This window comes from Prunus mume, linkage group LG2, assembly GCF_029339155.1.
Source record: "Prunus mume cultivar Tortuosa linkage group LG2, ASM2933915v1, whole genome shotgun sequence".
Lineage (NCBI taxonomy): Eukaryota > Viridiplantae > Streptophyta > Magnoliopsida > Rosales > Rosaceae > Prunus > Prunus mume.
The window spans coordinates 29,263,335-29,278,910 of NC_142699.1; the positions used below are offsets into that span (position 1 = coordinate 29,263,335).

At 37.3% G+C, this 15,576-nt stretch overlaps 4 protein-coding genes across 5 annotated transcripts; 2 read left to right on the forward strand and 2 right to left on the reverse strand.

The window, feature by feature from the left end:
• The first annotated feature begins 492 nt into the window (after positions 1-492).
• Positions 493-7,500, forward strand: LOC103323804 (Peptidase S41 family protein). Of its 2 annotated transcripts, XM_089045811.1 has the most exons (14): positions 497-654; positions 1,183-1,285; positions 1,364-1,531; positions 1,626-1,775; positions 2,640-2,722; positions 2,904-3,112; positions 3,627-3,695; positions 4,095-4,213; positions 4,803-4,878; positions 4,963-5,004; positions 6,222-6,330; positions 6,739-6,836; positions 6,917-7,010; positions 7,109-7,500. In XM_089045811.1, exons 1-14 carry the CDS (start codon positions 550-552, stop codon positions 7,226-7,228), a joined length of 1,545 nt encoding a protein of 514 aa, XP_088901937.1. In that variant the 5' UTR covers positions 497-549; the 3' UTR covers positions 7,229-7,500. The 2 variants fall into 2 exon arrangements, with proteins under 2 accessions (XP_008224042.2, XP_088901937.1); XM_008225820.3 differs by having other exon boundaries at positions 493-654; positions 1,183-1,531.
• Positions 7,501-7,565: 65 nt separating this feature from the next.
• On the reverse strand, positions 7,566-9,224 carry LOC103323805 (uncharacterized). Its single transcript, XM_008225821.3, has 2 exons — positions 8,816-9,224; positions 7,566-8,418 (listed from the first exon to the last, which is right to left on the reverse strand). The coding sequence occupies exons 1-2, from the start codon at positions 9,179-9,181 to the stop codon at positions 7,918-7,920; spliced, it is 867 nt and encodes a 288-aa protein (XP_008224043.2). The 5' UTR covers positions 9,182-9,224; the 3' UTR covers positions 7,566-7,917.
• Positions 9,225-11,222: 1,998 nt separating this feature from the next.
• SMAP1 (small acidic protein 1) lies at positions 11,223-11,719 on the forward strand. The gene has a single exon (XM_008225822.3). It carries the CDS (start codon positions 11,238-11,240, stop codon positions 11,526-11,528), a length of 291 nt encoding a protein of 96 aa, XP_008224044.1. The 5' UTR covers positions 11,223-11,237; the 3' UTR covers positions 11,529-11,719.
• A 2,029-nt stretch (positions 11,720-13,748) lies between these two features.
• Positions 13,749-14,995, reverse strand: LOC103323870 (uncharacterized). Its single transcript, XM_089044511.1, has 2 exons — positions 14,815-14,995; positions 13,749-14,440 (listed from the first exon to the last, which is right to left on the reverse strand). Exons 1-2 carry the CDS (start codon positions 14,993-14,995, stop codon positions 13,749-13,751), a joined length of 873 nt encoding a protein of 290 aa, XP_088900637.1.
• Positions 14,996-15,576: the final 581 nt, after the last annotated feature.

The following is a 15,576-nucleotide window of genomic DNA, read 5'->3' on the forward strand; positions in this document are numbered from 1 at the left end:
CCTCTTTCTTGCTTGGTTGCACCTTTGCTCTCCTTTCTCTACAATCCAGAAATAAGTGTTGACATGTGTGGAAGATTCAGCCGAAACCTTCTCTCTCTCTCTCTCTCTCTCTCTCACCAATCCATAGGATACTCCACTGAATCTTTGAAAATTTTGACGATAAGAACCCGGATGATAAATTGGTTGAAAAATTAGTTAGGGTAGTGAAGTTCGATTGGGGTGATAGTTCGGGGGATAAAAAAAACCAATTAACCCTAAAAAATTATTACTTATGAGGATGTTTACATTAAACAAAGTTTGCTTTCCATACACAAACTCGTGGAAAAGAAACCAATTCACATGGATAATTCTTACTTCATCTATTAAGTGTTTATTACTTGTTTATATTTTTATTTATCATTTTCAGATTTAGGGAAATAAAAATAAACAAATGAGGCTGAAATGCTTAGGCCCATTCTTTCTATACGGAATGTAGGCCAAGCCCAACAGGGGATAAGGATATTAGATAACATCTGAACGGAAAAGAAGAGCTCTCCGGACTCTCCATTGATGGAGGTCCTCGCCAGCTCTACAACTGCTTCTTCATGCCCTCATTTCGTAATCTCCAACTTGTACAAGAACCCTAACTCCGCCTCCATGGCTGCCACTCCTCAGGTACTGTCTCTCTCTCATTGATTTCTATCTGGTTGATGGCTCATTTTAGCTCTCTTTCAGCGGGCATAACCAGCAATTATGAAATTAGAGAACAGCTTAATTGTCAGTTTATTCTCTATTCATAAAATTCAAACCTTTTGCTTTCTTCTTTCTTTGGGTCAAATTGTCTTGAACGCTGAATATTTTTGCACTTGGCTTGCTTTGCTTTACAACATGTTATGTCTACACAACTGAGTATAGTTTTCATTACTTTGACTCATTTTGACAGGAAAGGCATTTAATTTCCTGATCATTTTTGCTACATTATGGAATTTAGATTGCTTTTCCTCAAGTTAGAACAAAAAGTGAAATCCATTCAGGTTGTTGGTAATATCTTGTAATAGTCACAATTTTATGTTGGAAATGGATCCAAAAGAGGCCTAGTGTCTACTGAAAGATTTAAGATACTGCTCTATAATGTATGCTGAGCGTTATCTAATTGTAATGGTAACTCTAATAATTTATAATTTTCAATTGGACTCTTTGCAGGTGCTGCAACGGAAGTATGAACCAGTAAGGATTGTAGAAGCTCGAGCAAAGCCTCCCTTAATGTGTTTGAAGAATACATCCCTTAAGAGACTGATAAATTATGGTAATACGGATAGGGCCTTGCTTTTACCGATATGCAGACTCAACCAGAGTTTCTTTTCTCAGTGTAGTTTGTTTTCAGTACGCTATAGTAAGCTCAAGAAAAAACTTCGATTGAAGAAATATGCTGGCAGTCTCCATAAAGTGATAAGTTGTTCAGAAAAAATTGGACATCATGCTTTTGTTCGATTCATTGTTGCACTGATGGTGGTCATGTCAGTTTCTGTTTCCGTTAGCGAGAGTCCATCATGTAAGTTTACTTTTTATGGTAATGCAGTAGTGACAGCCACAAATTGTGCAATGGTGAGGGAATTTACTTCTTGTTCTTTTATTTACTTGCATAGGGGCTCTCACTGAAGAGAATCTTCTGTTCTTAGAGGCATGGAGGATGATTGACCGTGCATATGTTGACAAAAGTTTCAATGGACAAAGTTGGTTTCGGTACAGAGAAAATGCACTGCGCAATGAGCCGATGAACACGCGAGAAGAGACATGTATGGATTCCATCCTTTTAGTAGTCACTACATACTGTATTTTCCTACATCTTCTTATATTAAAAATAGTTCGAAATAATCCAAGGCTGTTCTTTAAAAGGACACCTCTATAAGGTTCCTTGGAATTCCATTAATAAATAGTTTTGTACTATAGATTTCTGCATATACTACCATATGTGACTTGAAACATGTTGGGATTATTTGGTTCTTCCGACCCCCTGGTTGCAGAAACTTTATGATGATCTCTAATGTCTGCTCCAAATAGAGTACTTTTAATTTCATTGTTCCAGCTTGAGAGTTTTCAAGATTTACTGATCATAGCGTACCAAAGCCTCAATTCACTTGCCAAGTTGGAGATATCACCAGAAACTCTAAAATAAGATGCCATAATAAAAGCAGCGCAACTTTTATAAGAAGAAAATATAAGAATTAAGGCTGAGCTGAAAAACTTTGCAACTTCGAAGGACTGGTCCATGAACTTCCATTTTCTTCAAGAAGCAGTAGATTTGGGCTTGAAATATGCCAACTATTTTGGGCCATCCCCAGGGTTCGCCTGGTAATTATCCAGTACATGTAGGATGGGGGACTACATATACCTGGAAAATAGTCAGGTGCTAAAAAATACGTGACTACCTCATGTAGATGAAGCCAAAATTTTAAAAAGAAGCGAAATGAGTAATAAGGTAGGTGAGTTGTCATGCAAATTGTTTCAATATTGCATACTGTTATTTTATTAAGTTGTATTTGGGTGCTGTATCAATATGAATAAACTTCATCCCTGTTAGTGTACTTCATTTAGTTGAAATTACTATATTTGTCTTTCCAGTTTCCCCCACTAAATTCTAATGGCGTATTTGCAATCAGATATGGCAATAAAGAAGATGCTTGCCACATTGGAGGATCCTTTCACTCGGTTTCTGGAACCTGAAAAGTTAAAGAGTCTACGGGTACAAGGACTTATCTTCTTATAGTCTTAGTGTATTGCATTTTGGCCTGAATAATAATGTGACACTATTAGATACCACATTAAATACAATCTCTACCTGTTAGTTTAAGATAGCATTTCTTCAGTGAAATTTCAATATAGATACTGTCCCTAAAATCTGTTTATATCTTCTTTGAAGGCAGTCTGGGACTCAAGGTGCTCTTACAGGCGTAGGGCTGTCAATTGGCTACCCTACAAAATTTGATGGATTACCTGCTGGTCTTGTTGTTATTTCAGCTTCTCCAGGAGGTCCAGCAAACAAGGCTGGCATCCTGTCTGGGGATGTTATTCTTGCAATTGATGATACAAGTACAGAAACAATGGGTATATATGATGCAGCAGAGCGGTTACAGTAAGTTTCTTACCCACTTAACCTGTTGAATTAGATTTTGCCCCAAATAATTATTAAGGGTTCTAATAGTAGTATTTCATTTGCAATTTCATTTGAAATATTCCTTTATTTTATCTGAATGGACATATACGCAAAAGATACTGTAGTTTTCCTGTCAATTTCTTTCTGATCTTGTTGATAGTTGTTTATTTGTTTCTTAGTTTTGAACTGTGGAAAATAAAATTTACCAAGTGACAGTTATAAAGTGTGCTAAAAGTTTGTTATGCTCTCTAATGGCTATATTACTAACTACCCATCAAGTACTAGGATATTTATTTGTGGATTAGTCACCAAATCTGTAGTTGAAAGCCATATCAGTTAACTTTCTAGATAAGCTCGCTATCTTGAGGTCTTTGAATTTTTGAGTGTCATGGTCCGATTCCTTGTAATTGAAGTAAGTTGTTTCAGAATCAGGACTTCTCTTTCCCATTAAATTCATTTATTTATTTATAACACATTTTTCCTACTTGTATAGGGGATCTGAAGGAAGTTCAGTGAAATTGACCCTTCGCAGTGGACCTGAAATAAAGCACCTGGATTTGATGTAGGTTCAGTTCTTCATTAATCCCTTCAGAAAGCCTGTTATCTCATTATACAGGGAATTATTTTTTCTCTTCTGCTCAAGGAAATACAATTTTGCATGCCCAAAAGTGTTTGAAGATTTATTGCTTTGATTAAATTAAGCTGAAAAGCTTCAATATTGATATTAAGTTCATGGTGACATTTTAAAAATGCTTTTGGGCTGGTTGTCATTGTGGCTGGAAATTGAGCTCAGTGTTTAACCAAAGTCATCGTATTCGCTTTGACACTTGAGCAACTTCTAGGGTGTTAGCACTAAGGAGCGGGGTGAAATTTTCATTTTTAAAATTATCTTTTGTCTGAATCTTCTGTCCTTTCTTGTTCATTATTTAAAATACTTTAAAATACTTTTTGCTGCCTTTAGGCGGGAGAAAGTTTCACTGAATCCAGTAACGTCAAGACTATGTGCAGTGCCTGCTTCAGGAAAGGATTCCCTTAGGATTGGCTATATCAAACTAACATCGTTCAATCAAAATGCATCTGGTAAGCCGAACTAGTAGCTGTTATCGGTTAGGTTTTTCGAGGAGTGGTACCTAAATCAAATATTTTTTTTATTTATAAATAAGTTAGGAAATGTATTTTCTATTCATAAAAGCAAGGTCTATTTTTCTAGTTTATTTACAGAAATTATATAAGTTGTGTCTCATCTGGCAGAACTCAGAATTTTACTGTGTTGTTTTGATCAATTATGTTCTCAATTCCCCTACCACTGACAGATGAATTTAGCTCTCCTGTGCATGGTTTTGAAAGGAACATTGTTCATTTTGTTTAGAATTTTATTGACTTATTCTTCACAACCTCATTTAGTAATTGAATGGTTTGAGCTCTTTTGCATTGTTTTTGTTTTCTATTTTCATCTTTAAATATATATATATTATAGAGAGAGAGAGAGAGAGAGAGAGAGAATGTGTTCTCATTATTATTTAAACCATTATATCTGTTCTCTCTGCTCTCTCCCTTGACTCTCTCCTCTTTTTAATTAAAAGAACACAGATTAAAAGCATTACCAAAGGAGCTCATACTTTGAGTGTCAATTTCTGCAATTTGGTCTAACAACTTGCATGCTGTGTAGGTGCTGTCAAGGAAGCAATTAATACTCTAAGGAGTAATAATGTTAATGCCTTTGTGTTGGATCTTCGAGACAATAGGTGATTATCTTTCAACCTTGGTCTTGTAAACTTTGCCCTTTGGCAGGCTTTCTGAAAGCATAAGTTTTCTTAAATTTGGTGCAGTGGTGGTCTTTTTCCAGAAGGAATTGAAATTGCCAAGATTTGGTAAGTAACACTAGAGAATTGTGGCAAACTTATACTGCATGCCTTTAAGTCTTACACTTTCGTGGTGCCTTTCAAAGTTGTATATGTCAGCATTCATTTTGTATGCACATGAAAGTTTTGAACTCATATTTCATATGCACATGAAAGTTTTGAACTCATATTTCATATGCACAAATACAAGAAACCAATTCTCTACAATTCATTTCGTTGAAAGCCATTTTAATGCATTAGAGCCTAAAAGGGATTTATGTGATCTGCTGGCCGTGTGAGATGTGGACATGTAGGATTCACACATTTCAAGAAATGTGGAAAGTCACGTTTTGGGAGACAGTTTATTTCTTTTCTAAAGGTTTTCCTTTTTACTTGAGTTGTCACATCCATACGTCATTGTTATGATTAAGCATCTAAGTTTTGAAAGTGTGATGTTTCAGGGTTATGCTATAATAGTGTCTTTTGCAGTAAAAAACAACACAAGATCAGTTAATGCTGTTTGTTGGTATGGGTTTTTTCTTTTTATGGAACACTGGGCATAAATTGTATCCATGTATAATAAGAGATACTGACAAAATGAATTTCAAGTTAAAAGCTGTAAGAAACATGCCAACGATTTTTAGATTTCATCAAGGGTTAAAAAAGAGAAGACATGCTTCTTTCTCATTATTCAACCAAACGATGTTTATGATTAAGTTAAGCTCAAAGTTTTGAAACTGTGATGTTTCAGTGTTATGCTGTAATAGTGTCATTTGCAGGTAAAAACAACAAAGATCAGTAAATGCTGTTTGTTGGTATGGTTTTTTTTTTTCTTTTTCTGGAACATGTGGTGGATAAATCGTATCCATGCATAATAAGAGATACTGACGAAATGAATTTCAAGTTAAAAGTTGTAAGAAACATGCCTAGGATTCTTACATTGCATAAAGGGTTAAAAAAGAGAAAACTTGCTTCTTTCCTCATTATTCAACCCAAACGATGTTTAAGAAGAAAACCCATTAAAGCAACCAGATTACTACATCATTGCTTGAGGTCTTTTGATTATTAATATTCTAATCCATTATGTTTGATCCAAATTTCTGCAGCACAAACTTCTATAATCGAGTTTCGGTTTTTTATTTTTTATTTTTTAAAAAGACATTGTTAGTCTTTCAAAATTAAGCTTACGCTGCATTATGTCAGGTCCAGTATATTCTAAGTTTTCACAATTAGATGCTGCCTTCCAGGTTGGACAAAGGTGTGATTGTATATATATGTGATAGTCGTGGTGTTCGAGATATATACGACACTGATGGAAGCAAAGCAGTAGCACTGTCAGAACCCTTGGCTGTGCTGGTATACTTCTATACATTATACACTGAACTAGATTTGTTCAATTATATTCCGTGATTCATAGGCAAACATTTGCAAATGCTATTATTAATGGTGCAGAGTTGTCATCATTTTGACCATCTGTCATCAAGCTCCGGCCTGTCTCTCTATACTGTTTAATAGTGGACCCACTTTTTCATTTTTGATATTTTATCTTATTAACAGGGAGCCTTGCTATAGTTTCATCTATGTTTTATTGCTTTAGAATGTGACATTCTTGAAAAGTGGGTAATTTAAATTCTAGGATTCATTGTTATTTCCCTTTCTGATTTTAATATTGAGTGGTGTTTTCATGTGCTTTCCCATGAAACATTATCTTTAAAGAATTGTGTGGTGAAAAATTGGTGTATGTTTCTTCTGAGATTTCATCAGGTGAATAAGGGCACAGCTAGTGCAAGTGAAATATTAGCTGGGGCATTGAAAGACAATAAACGTGCGGTGTTGTTTGGAGAGCCCACATTTGGGAAAGGGTAAATTTTTTTTTACTCTACACAGTTCCTATAAATATAATCATGCATTCCTGACTTGAGCCATCCATCCCACTATGCAGGAAGATTCAGTCAGTTTTTGAGCTGTCTGATGGCTCCGGGTTGGTTGTTACAGTTGCTCGTTATGAGACACCTGCTCACACAGATATTGATAAGGTCTGATGCTATCTTCTCTCTCTCTATCAATTAACTCTGTTCTCTCTCTCTCTTGCTCTCACTCTCTCAATTAACTTTGCCCACATTGCTTCTTATAGGTTGGTGTGGTTCCAGACCATCCCTTGCCAACCTCATTCCCCAAAGATGAGGAGGCATTTTGTAACTGCCTCCAAGATCCTGCATCTGCTTGCAACAAGGTCGAGCTGTTTGCAAGATGACAGTATCCCCTTTGAAGACAAGACCTTCCTTTTTCTTTTTGTGCATTAGCATTGTTTACAGTACAGGAAGTTGACAATTTTTTGTTTTCATGTGTAGTTTGACATTCTGTCAAGGTTTTATTTGTTTATGTATTGTCTTTGATTAAAATCAATTAAAGAAATTTACCATGTCAATGTGGATTAGTTGTGCCACTGTCTTGCAACCCACAGAGAACAAATGCTTATTTTGTTTATTTATTTAATTATCCAATGAAAGTCATTTCCAGGTAGAATATTTAGATTTACCTCGTCTTGGAACTGTAAACCACAAATTTCTGCAGTTATCTAAACTGTACCATAAGAAGAGAAAATTCCTTATGAGATAAATACCAAATTCTACACTGTATGGAACAAAATGTACCATGAACTTGTACTCTCGAGTATATACGATGGCATATGGATACTGATAGAGCTTCAGCATCCAAGCTAGACGTACGAAGAAAATGGCTTAATTATGCCATCGAAAACCATCATGTACACAAATTGGCTCTGTCTGAAACTTGATTCCTTGATCTTAGCTTCAACTGATGTAAACGGGATCCGAATGTCATGTAAGAGGAGCAAAAAGCCTTGTAGTGCTTGATCTCTACACTTCCAGGCCAACCAGTGAAAGTCATTCTCCAGGTTGACTGCTGGTTTGTATTCTCTATTCACCAAAACATCTTTGTCCATGAACCCAAAAATGGAAAAACAGCAATCAACAACCTGAACAGCAGAGGTGTGTCACTTTTCCTTTCTCTCTTACTCAACTTACCCTTCCCCATCGGCTTTCTTCGAGATTGCCTCCGTGCAGATTCAATTCTTTCAAGATCATCCCACCCACCAAGACCTGATGCATATTGGCCACTATTATCAACTGAGACATCATTGCCTACTACCCAAGATTGATAATCCATCTTTTTGTTGCTAGTTTCTTGTTCTTCATCCATTTTAACGTTATCTACAGTGCTGGCAAATGGTTTCCTTCTCCTCCTGGTCTTGGACTTGCGTTTTGGCCTACTTTGTGTTCCTCCCCACAACTTCTCAAATGCCAGTGAAAATGCTGACTGACAAAGGGGGAATGCTAAAGCCATGAGGAAAGCTTTTGCACCCGTAGAGAGCAGCAAAGATACGATAATAGCTGGAAATGCCCAACCATAGGATCTGAACACCTGCACCCACCAAAAAGAAAATATATTTCATCTTACAAAATTTTTGTTTAAGAAGGATTTTGTTTAACTTCTAACTCTGGATACAACCCAAAGCAGCCAAAGATAGCAAAGAACAGAACACAATATCTATTTTTCACAGTGATTTCTATCATTTGAGTATGAACCTGATATATGGGGGCATTCACACATATGGGAAATGCAAGTATCATGACAATAGGGAGAAAAAAAGAAAGAGCTTCCTCTCACTGAAACATGCAACAAAACCCAGCTAAAGTATTGATGCATTTTAATACTTAAAACATCTGGGTTTTTTTTTTTTGGACAAGTCAAACCAAAAATTGCAACATCCCAAATCCCAATTTATACAAATAACCAAAAATGAAGTGAAAGTTAGAACCTTGAGAATCCAGACACTATCAATGGCTTCATCCAAGATTCCACCAGAGCCTTCCTCCGTCTCCGAGTAATCATCTGACCACCACCGCCTTTTCTTCTTCTCTTTACTTCCATTGTAATTGTAGTCTTCTTCTTCTTCTTCGTCGCCATCAGCATCATCTTCTTCTTCTTTGTTGCCTTTGTCTCTTAAATTAAAACCGAATCTTTGGGACCGAATGGTTTCGGCATTGGAATCCCAACGACGGTACTTAGGAGTGTAGGAGCGACTTGGTTGAGACGAAGGAAGTGGGTTTTGAAAGAGAGAGTGAAAGGAATATTTGGGTCGCCATGGATGAGGCTGTGTGAGAAGGAGGACACTGCTCTCCATTGGCGGTGTGAGCTTCCATTTGCCACGTTCTTGTTATCTTTTGTCCAATTAAAACATCTCTAACTTTATTACCCAAAAAAAATCTTTAATTCTTTCTCGGTCACAAAAATAAATTCCGAACTTTTTCTCAAAGCCGCGATTTCTTTTATTTTCTTTAAAGAAAATAAAAACATTACACTAGCGGTTTCTATGAGTATAAAAGGATACGACTTAGAATATCTCCAATCGATATGCCAAATCGCAGGACATGAAATAATAAAATTGAAGGTTAAAATTGCTTCAAGTTAAATTCTACATGAATTTGAAGGTTGGAAGAGGTATGTCAAAAATAACATATCAAAATATTTTTTAGTCATAGACCCCACTATCATTTACTCTCTTTTAAAACTTTATACATCATATGAGTCCCATTTATTTTTAAAATATAATAAAATAATATGATATTTGGTAAAGGGTAGAGTTAAATTTTTTTCAAAGCATCAAATTGCCAAATAAGCCATCAAATTCAAATTTAACATTTTGCATTTGACATCTCCCTTGGAGATGCTTTTAGTTCTAACACGAACTGAATCCCCAAATTGAAAAATACCAACAACAAAAAAAAAAGACAAAAAAAAAGGTTTTATGGGGCATGATCTAGATAATCCTTGCATTCCAATTAGAGTTTATTAACTTGGTTTTTATTATTATTTTGTTTTTGTTTTTTATTTATCATATTCCTAACTCATTACTCCACATTCTCACGTCATTAGAACTAACTTAGGTAAACTCAATTTGGTTTTTAGCTTTACAAATGGGGTGTTAGTTAGATTGGCCTTAAGTTTTTGTGCGCTCCCAAGTGATCATGGAAAGTATAAGGTTTCTCTCTTTCCCCTCCATAACTTTGGGGGGAAAAAAAAAAGCATTGGTCTTTACTTTCATACTAAACAAGTAAAGATGAGTTGATTATTTGTTGTCCCCTAGACACGATTTTTATTTTTATTTTTGTGGGTAAATAGGCTTTACAATTTTTTAGCTGTAAGTTATAATTTTACGCTTACCAATTCCATTCATCTGTGGCCGTTTGACTCTCGTGGTGTTGACCAATTGTAGCTTTCTTTCACCAATTATATTGTTCCCATCTTTTAGGTTCATTCGACTCAAAGAGGAGAATGAACAGGAGACAGAGAAGAGAGACAAGGAAGAAAGAGTTTGAGAAGAAAGGGAGGGAGGCTCGAGGACGCATAATTTCATACAAAATTTGCAGGTATGATACTTTTAATTACTTAATAGTTTTCTACTACAACACACTCATACATTATATTAAATAAAAAGAATGTTTAACATATTACTGACAGGATTTGTCATTCACCATGGATTCTTAAGGTTTCTTATTTCTTTTTGGCTTCTGTCTCAAGTCATGTTAAAGTAATAAAGTTATTGTACATGATAGTAACACTAAACGACATGTTGAGATGGTATTCACTCAAATTATAATATGTATTGGAATGATTTGAGGAAATTAGTAACACCATACCACATCGAATTCAGTTACATCAAAACATTACTCATATCACGATCATGCACATTAACTTCTTGTCAAATTCTACTCGAAGTGACATTAGCCAAAAAAAAAATCTATATAATTGCAAAACCTAACCTGGTATTTTTATTTATTTTAAATAAGACCTAAATTGGTATAAATAATGAGCAGGTGACTATTTTTACATAAGAAAACAACAACTCGATAGAGGAGGGGGCATTGAAGAAGAGTTTGAGAATCAAGAGAGGGGGAGGCTCAAGGATATTTTCCTAAAAATTTACAGGTATAATTATTCTTGACTGATTTTTTGTTCATCATCGATTTTAAAGTTTTTTTTTTCCGATCCATTTTAAAGTTTTTATTTATTTATAGAAAAACGAAACCTTACAGACGGAAACCACGAGGTCACGCAGGCCAACTAAATCAAAGTAAATCCATTTAGAAGTTGAACCGATGTTAGAAGGAAAAGAAAACTAGAAAATTACAATTAAAGAGTCGGTGATAAATTGTACAAAAACATAAGAAGGAAACGACATGTCGTCGCCAGTAGCAAGACAAAAAGCGAGCTCCCCTGCCGAGAACCAAAACGTGAGGCGCTCCATAGCCATAGCTTCCGCGAGAGAGAGAAGGTTTGGAGCCATGAGGCCGACTCCGATGGACTTCTTCGGCGACATGGACGACCAGGGCTCCACCATGGCCATGGACGTTGACGATGTTGACACACTCGAGAGCTTCGCCGACGGTGTCATCGGCGAGAACAAGCTGGCCGACGCTGACTTCTTCAACTCCTTCGAGGACGATTTCGACGACACCGACATCAACTGAACCAACCGCAGCTTCTTCTCCATCGAACCCATGTAATGATTTGCTTCGATTTGCTCTGTTTTCTAGGGTTTCGGCTAGGATGAAGTTTCGTCTTTAATTGGCCAAAATAGTATATGCAGTATCAATGGATGGATGGTTATTTTGAAAAATTGGTTATATATAGATATGGATTTTAGTTTGTGTTTATGCTATATGTGATTGCTGTGTGAATGATGGATGGTTTTCGTTCTGTTTGGTTGGCGTTTTTAAGCTCTGCGTGGTTTCTGTTCCAAATCAGAAAGTAATTGGTTGCTTATGTGTGTTAATGGGATTATTTTTTTGGGGCTTTTGCAAATGGTGTGTAGTATTAGCTGTTTTGGGTTGTCTAGAAGAGTGAGGAAAGGCAAAAGAGAAGTGGGTATGTGAAGGTTTTGTTGAGTCAATGGTAATGATTCAGTGATGAACAACATTTGAGAACTTTTTTTCCATGCTAATTCTGGCTTTGTATGCAGTAACCACGTGGAATTATGGTTCTGCTTTGCAACATTGGCATATCTATATGCCGTATGCATTTGGTCTATGCTGTTCAGTCTCTTGCATATTTTGCATTTGATCCAGGTTTGTCTGTATTATATGATGTCATGACTCAGTGTCTGTGCATTCATGGTGGTTATGCCATTTAGTCTAATCACTTCTTGTCATTCCTTATTTCTTAGGTGCTATTTCGATTTCTCGGTGCTCCATGTGCATCGAGCTCTAGTTGCTTATGAATTGAGGTTGAAACCTCAAACCATTATTAGTCTTGCTTATTGTTTTCTCTATTGCAGAGGTGTCTATATGAAAGTTTAAAATGGTTGGTTAGTGGGGTACTCTTAGTTGTTTGGTGGTCTATAGTACACCTTATGTGCTCGAGTTATGGTGGTCTGTGGTGCACCTTAGGTCCTCAAGTTATGGCGGTCTGGGATACGCCACAGGTTGCTCGAGTTATGTTCTGGAGTACACTGTAGGTTCTTGAGTTAGGATGCCCTCTTTTATAGCCGCCAGGGGGTGAGGGGGAAGGGTTGTATCATAGAGAATCTAGCAGTTTATACTTTCGTGTGACTGCAAACTGTGGAGCTACACATGATTGATTCAAGATATAATAGGAATCCTGAAAGCTAGTGTCGCACTTTGAATTGCTATAGCTGAGGAGGCAAAAATCCACAACCGAGTCTGCGGCTTTCGACTTGGTATGGCCACGTTGGGTTTGTCTAGAATTTTTATTCATATGCCAGAGTTTTTGCATTTAGCATGCTAGATAGGTAATAAGTAACCTTCTAGGTTGGCTTAAGAGTGCTTGGCAACCAGTTTGGGTCAATTGGGAAGCCTTCTTGATGAACTTTAATTGGATGGGTTCCGGCCGTCACATTTCACCTCTGCACGGTTGCACCGAAGTCTTGTGTTTAAATCCCCATTCGTAAATGTTGCTTGTATTAAACAATCAAAAGAAAGGAATATACACCAATTAAACCCTTATACAAGAGTGATTACAAACGATGCCTGTGGCTCTGGATAGTATGACAAAGTTGGGTTTCAAAATGCAGAAGATGCAATTTATGATCAAAGACAAGAAGGAAACGGAGACTAGGAATAGTAAAGTTTACAGGAAGAAATGTTGAGAAACAAATACATATGGAAACAAGGGAGTTTAGAAAGAACAAACCAAACCACAAGGTTTTCTAAACTACTCGAAGAAAGCATATTATAACATGAGCACAAAGTTAACAAAATAAAGCCAAACTGTTATAAGTTAACTAGCAATAAAGATTAACAATAATCACGCCAAGTTCCTAACTAGCCTAGCTAGCCACAGTGCTAAAAAGACGAGGTTCAAGCCAGTAAACTTGTTTTTCAAGCCCTGTTAATCCAAGATCATCACTGACTCTTTTTATGTTTTTCCTTCTCAAATTATACACGCATAAAAAACAGGTGTCATAAGATGGTGCATAGGTGAAGTAGATTGAGTTCTCATGATCAAATTCCTGGGGTGTGACGAATATGGACTGATTCGAACCCAAAACCAATGCCTGGTTGCCAAAGGATTCCACCTTTGTCCATCCAGATGTACATGTACCATCCCGATTATTATATTCGAGCTTATAAACAATGAATGGAACCGGAAGGATGGGCAAAGAACTGATCCTCTGAACCAAGAACAGATCACTTGCCCCAGTTTTGGCTATGCAGGGCTTTGGGAACCAATTATTTAGTTTTAGTTCCAAGGGGGCACCAGCTGGGATAATTTCCAACTTTTTTTATGGGAATCAAGGAATTGGTGAAATCCCAGACTTCAACGCTGTAATCTACGTTTAAGGCATAGAAGCCATTGCGATCGCTCGTAACATCAACATACGGTTTCTGCCCGGCAAGCTTTGTCCACTTGTTATCTGCAGGCGTGCAGAAAGCAAGACAGTTACACCCATCAATGGAACCGTGGTAATTGTACATTAGCAAGACCCCAATGCTTTTTTTGTTGCCGCAGGTTGGTTGCAAAGAGACAGCAACCTTGAGCATCCTTTGTCGCCAATGTCTCCCAGACTTCTGGAGAACAATTACTGGATCAATGCAATACAGAAAAGTATCAAGTGATGGGAGCAGAAGCTGGATCCCTGCAGATACGGGATTTAAGAGCAGCAGTTGTTTCTTGTTGCTCAAGAAAAGCAGCCAGCCGTGAGAGGATCCAATGCAAATACTATCTCCATCGCATAACTGTTTAGGCATGTTGTAAAACTTGCCTTCAAGACTGTAAAAACCGACACCATCTTTGCCTTCGTCTTGAAAAGCAAGGAGCAGCGGCGGCTCTGGTAAGCAAGTGAAGGACGGCGATGAGCGTGAGATGTATTTGATGGCCTTAAGCCATGGACGACAAACTGCTTCGAGCCGCAGTATGCTTCCTGGGGACAGTTTTGATAAGATCAATTCAGAAGGGTCAATTGGAAGTTCGGACCAACTTGTTCTGCTATGTTTTGTTTTTTTTTGGAACGAATGGCTGTTTTGTCAGCCATTGATGTGTGACCTTGATCAGACGCTGAACCAATATTTTGGAGATTCTGAGAAAAGAGAACCCTAGCGAGAAGAGAATAACGAAAACTCACTAATAAAGGGTTTGACAAAAAAGAAAGGGAAATTCTATATGAACCCCATAAATTACTCTTTACACCCCATAATTTTTTACACCCCACTAAATTTTAATAAAATTTCAAATTATTCATTAAACCCTTTTTTTTCCCTAAATTGCCCTCATAAACCCCATTCCCTAACCACTCACCGAAAACCCCCTTCCCTTTCAGCCACACCCCATCCGAAATCAAACCCCACCCCATCGATATCCAGCCATACCCCACCGAAAATTCTCTCATCTTGCAGACACACCCCATCGCACACCCCATCCCATTTACACCAACCTCCATCGCAGAACCATCGAAGAAGCCCTTTGCCATCGCCTCCATCGCAGAACATCAAAGAACTCATCCCTTTGCCATCACAGATCTTTGCTCACCATCGAAGAAGCCCTTTGCCATTGCCTCCAGCAAACCCGAACCATCTCTGAAACAGAACCATCACACCCATCTCCATCTCTGCAAACCCGATTCACTTTTGAAAAGCCAAAGTCTGATATTGATTTTGATTTTGATTTCAAGGTTCTGGGTAGTTCGAACCTGGTTTTACGAAAATGGATTCTAGTTTCGGTGGATTGCCACCGAAATGATTACATTGCTTCGTGGTAGTCCACCGAATTGAACTGTACTTTCGGTGGGTTACCACCAAATTGTATTACCTTGTTTGGTGGTAGTCCACCAAAATTTCTATTTTTCGGGGACTCCACCGAATTTCTTTCGGTTTTTCAGTGGTACTCCACCGAATATGTATTCTTTTTAAGTGATTGTCCACCGAATTTATTTCCGTTTTGTGATTATGTACCGAATACGTTCTGAGTGTGTACTTAATATTGTTTATTTTTAGATATGAAGAGGATTCGCAGGGGTACTCTGAAGCTTCATCATACCGATCTAATAGACAGCGTCCCACG

Excerpts from the sequence above, each read along its gene's own strand:
- LOC103323805 (XM_008225821.3), bottom strand. The coding sequence starts at position 9,181 with ATGGAGAGCAGTGTCCTCCTTCTCACACAGCCTCATCCATGGCGACCC. Across the intron at positions 8,419-8,815 it reads ATAGTGTCTGGATTCTCAAG|GTGTTCAGATCCTATGGTTG; the intron begins GTTCTAACTTTC and ends TGGTGGGTGCAG.
- LOC103323870 (XM_089044511.1), bottom strand. The coding sequence starts at position 14,995 with ATGGAGGCGATGGCAAAGGGCTTCTTCGATGGTTCTGCGATGGAGGTT. Across the intron at positions 14,441-14,814 it reads GAAAGGGAAGGGGGTTTTCG|GAAGCATACTGCGGCTCGAA; the intron begins GTGAGTGGTTAG and ends AACTGTCCCCAG.
- LOC103323804 (XM_008225820.3), top strand. The coding sequence starts at position 550 with ATGGAGGTCCTCGCCAGCTCTACAACTGCTTCTTCATGCCCTCATTTC. Across the intron at positions 6,837-6,916 it reads GAGCCCACATTTGGGAAAGG|GAAGATTCAGTCAGTTTTTG; the intron begins GTAAATTTTTTT and ends CCCACTATGCAG. Across the intron at positions 7,011-7,108 it reads CTCACACAGATATTGATAAG|GTTGGTGTGGTTCCAGACCA; the intron begins GTCTGATGCTAT and ends TGCTTCTTATAG.
- SMAP1 (XM_008225822.3), top strand. The coding sequence starts at position 11,238 with ATGTCGTCGCCAGTAGCAAGACAAAAAGCGAGCTCCCCTGCCGAGAAC.